A 3,800-nucleotide genomic window follows, 5' to 3' on the forward strand; every position below is an offset into this window, starting at 1 on the left:
TATATATATATATATTGCCTAGAAGGACATAATAAAACCAAACGAAGATGCAGAATTTAGTAGAAATGAATGCAATGAAAGTGTAATTTCTATATAGAGGTAGTATTTTTTTACAGTTTATTTAGGAGTTGTAATATTACTTTTAGGAGAAAACAGTTATGCTGTCCAGTCAAAACGGCAACACTGCAATCTGCACTTTTTACAAATACTTAGCAACATCAGTAACTACACCGGCCTCCTAATAACTACAGAACATGAAAAGGTTAATATTCCAGAAGCCAGATTAAACTACATTTCAGAGTGAACTCTCTCTTTTGCTCAGTAAGATTCTCTATTTCAAGTGGAGGTTAGAAAATAAAGTGATTATTTCACGTGGACACCACAAACAGCTCTGCTTTCAAGCAGTTTAATAAGTGAACAAAACGCTATGTACTTAGTTTATTTAAAATATAGATTAATATATTGATAAGTCTCACTCACTCTGTTTCAGTAGTTCTTTAAGTTATCCTTTCAACATAACAAAATACATTTTAAATAATATGCACTAGATCTCACAATATTATACAGCTTACAAAATATGTGTAATTAATAATGAAAAAGAGCTAAAAAAAACAAACCAAAAGAATGTCAATCAATAGGTTTATGGTCAATACTATGTATAGCATAGTTTAACTTAATTTCATCTTTGCTTCACCAGTCTGTCTCAGAGTTCAACCTGTTCTTTAGGATAAGTAGTAGTTGGAAGCATGAACACAATAATGGCTGTTGAGAAGACTATGTCTAGACATGCGGGCTGTGTACATCACCTGGGATTTCCCAATCACACCACAGCAGTTAAGGGTAAGTAGACAAGTTAAGAAAGTTCCACTGCTTCACACTGGCCAAGGAATAAAAATAGATATTGAATGGATGACAGCCAGCCATAATAGTGATAGTATTACTAAGCAAAATGTGGAGATGTTGTGCACTCAACACTGCGCTAGAACAATACACCTATATTTTAAAGCACCATCAATATAAACAGTTCAGCTAGCACTCACTAGACAAAAATGGCAAAGAATCCAAATGCAATTATATTACATGGAAATAACTCTTTTCTGTAACAATGTTTTTGGACAAGTAGTACAAACGGGACTTAAATAAATGGCTGCAGTCATCCCCATACATTATAGGAATCCATGCCCTAAGATGCCACTGGACCACCAAGCATTTGCAACTAATGTGCGATTAATCAAACTACTGTATGAAAACATTTTATTTTTGACAACCAGTTGCTATTAATTTCACAACAGAAATCCTTCTCCTTCAAAAAATGTATAATTTTGAATATGCAAAAACTGAACTGTGAACATTGTGTACTGTACTATGATATTGTTAAAAACTATTTACAATATACACCTTCAGAGTATCTAAATTAGTTATTCCTTTGCTAGGCAAAGAAAAACTGTATTCATACATTACACCATAGCCTTTCACTCAAAAAAAGTTAATTTTGCGATGTACTTTTGCTTTTAATTCGCAAAATATATCATAGCCATAACATTGGTTAAGATACTCTAAATAATTATTTCATTTCTGATGAGACTTATCAAAATACAGACTTAAACTCTCATTTCTGTATGAAAACCAGTCATTCAGTTTTCCACTGGGAGTTGTAAGCTTGCTTTGAGTGTTCTTTAAAAGAATTAAGTAGTAAGAGTTTTAGGAGATGTACCACACTTGAAAAGTAGGCAGCAGTTAAGGATTAGGAAATGTTAAAATGATAATTGTGTTTGCTTTTAATGGAGAGAAAAGAACTAACTATATAACTTAATATCTTAATTCATGTGATCTAGGAGTACATTATTAAGGCGCAAATACAAACAGATTAAAGAAACATGAGAAAGTGACACCATGGACCACCTCAGTGTTAAATGAATTCAGATAACATTCAGTTGTCTTGGCTTACAATTTAAATACATCAAGCAGCTAAATTTATATTACTCCTAATAAAAATAAAAATTGATCTACTGTAGTTACCTATGCAAGAACACAGTGCAATAAATACAATATTCTAGCAATAAGACTTATGGTGAGCAAAAAAAACATTCAACAACATTTTAGCAATTTTATAAAGATCAGGTGTACATGTTTTCCAGACATAAACACAAACAAGACATACATGCAGTCTTATCTATCTAAAGTGCACAAAGAACCATTACAAATATATTTTTTTTAAACTACAATAATTAAGATGACATTACAAAGTAAAAAAAAAAACTGTTTGACATATTTGAAGTAATTTTCACATGAACATGTATTTTATAAGGAAACCATATATAAACCTCTCATTTAGAAAAGTTTTCCAAATAATTTGTACTGCTTTAAATGTTACAGATATGTTCATGTTTATTTTAATTAGTCCCTGTAAGCGTCAGTATTTAAATATACATAATCCGGAACAGTTTCTTTACTTAAAAAGAAAATCAATCTAGAGTGGAAATAAATGAACAGAAAATTCTTCCTGATTACCTCATCTCAACCCGAAAAATGAGACCTTGAGGTCTGATATATCTTGTGTGAGCAATATCATTCACCCTAGCCTTTGCTCCTCTTTGTAATTGGAGATCACAGGTGCAAGAGTGGACTTCCACTAGGCTATCTATTTGAATGACAAATGCCTGTGAAAAAGTAGAATACAGAGCACTCTGCCCTACCATGCAGCCAGCGGTAGCAACATTACATGCTTATTTACAAGAAAATCATTACACTGGGTGCTTTCTGCTCTGTTTTCATTATCACTTACAACTGCACCTATGGTTGTCTTGTTCTGCATTTGCAACTGTCTGCTAAGCTCGTGTACTAATTCCATATACAATGCACAGATGAAAATAACATCAAAAGCAACTGGAGACCAAAACATGAAACTGCAAACAAGCCAAAGCTCCGAAGAAGAAAATAGTTGCAGTGGAGAAAATTATTTTTTAGAAAAAGAATAATATTGTTTTAACAACCACCAAAATATTACCTGTTCATTAACAGATGGCCTTGGGTGTTTAAGTATTGTAGGCCGCTCCAGCTAGGAATGAGTTAAAAGAGGTAGATTTTTCCTAATTCATACACATCTACAGTATGAAAGCTTTTGGTACCTTGGGCTGCCCTTTGAGCAACCTAATATGACAAGTACATACAAAGGAGCAGAAAAGCACTACATATTAATAAGAGGGGGACATTGGTGTCTTGGACAGTAAAATTAAATACCTAGACAGACTTACCGAAGAGCTTGCTGGGAGTGTCCTCACCATCATTTGATTCCACAGGAGCAAGCAGGGGCTCGTTCAGCTCACTGTCTGAAGTAGCTGCCTTGTCCTCACCTCTCGACTCTGCATTCATCTCACTCCGAAGCAGCAGCAGAGGCTTGCTGACTTTTCCGGCTATCATTGGATCCTGGTGATGGGGGGGAAATAAAGAGTGAGGGAAATAAGGAAGTAAAGTGGACGCTGTGGTGTTGGTACACTCTCCCCAACACCTTCCCCCCTCACTGTCTCTCCCTTACACACACACACACACTCCCGTCTCTCTTATCTCCCCAGCTGCTCCTGTTGTTATTGCTGGCTGCAGTCAAGTGAAGAGCTATTACAGATCCAATGAGTTTTCCATTACACCCCACCCTATTAAAGCTCAACTATCATGTGAAAGATTCAGAATGCTTTCGGGAGAGCAAACTTCTTTGAAAGCATGCTTACAATCATCTGTGTATATGCATGATATAACAGGCTGATTCTTCACACTACTCTATGACAACAAGGCATCTGTGGCTA

General features: G+C 34.9%; 1 protein-coding gene across 1 annotated transcript in view; it reads right to left on the minus strand.

Annotated features, from left to right (window-relative positions):
* Positions 1-3,785, minus strand: part of POU6F2 (POU class 6 homeobox 2) — a gene marked incomplete at its 3' end in the record, with an annotated part of 305,002 nt that extends 301,217 nt beyond the window's left edge. Inside the window, exons 1-2 of the mRNA XM_018558767.1 lie at positions 3,726-3,785; positions 3,255-3,426 (exon numbers count right to left, since the gene is read on the minus strand). Of these exons, the coding sequence (XP_018414269.1) occupies positions 3,255-3,426; positions 3,726-3,731 (178 nt within the window). The remainder of the gene's footprint in view (positions 1-3,254; positions 3,427-3,725) is intronic.
* Between the last annotated feature and the right edge of the window lie 15 nt (positions 3,786-3,800).

This window comes from Nanorana parkeri, unplaced genomic scaffold (assembly GCF_000935625.1).
Source record: "Nanorana parkeri isolate BGI_ZX_2015 unplaced genomic scaffold, ASM93562v1 scaffold357, whole genome shotgun sequence".
Classification (NCBI taxonomy): Eukaryota; Metazoa; Chordata; class Amphibia; order Anura; family Dicroglossidae; genus Nanorana; species Nanorana parkeri.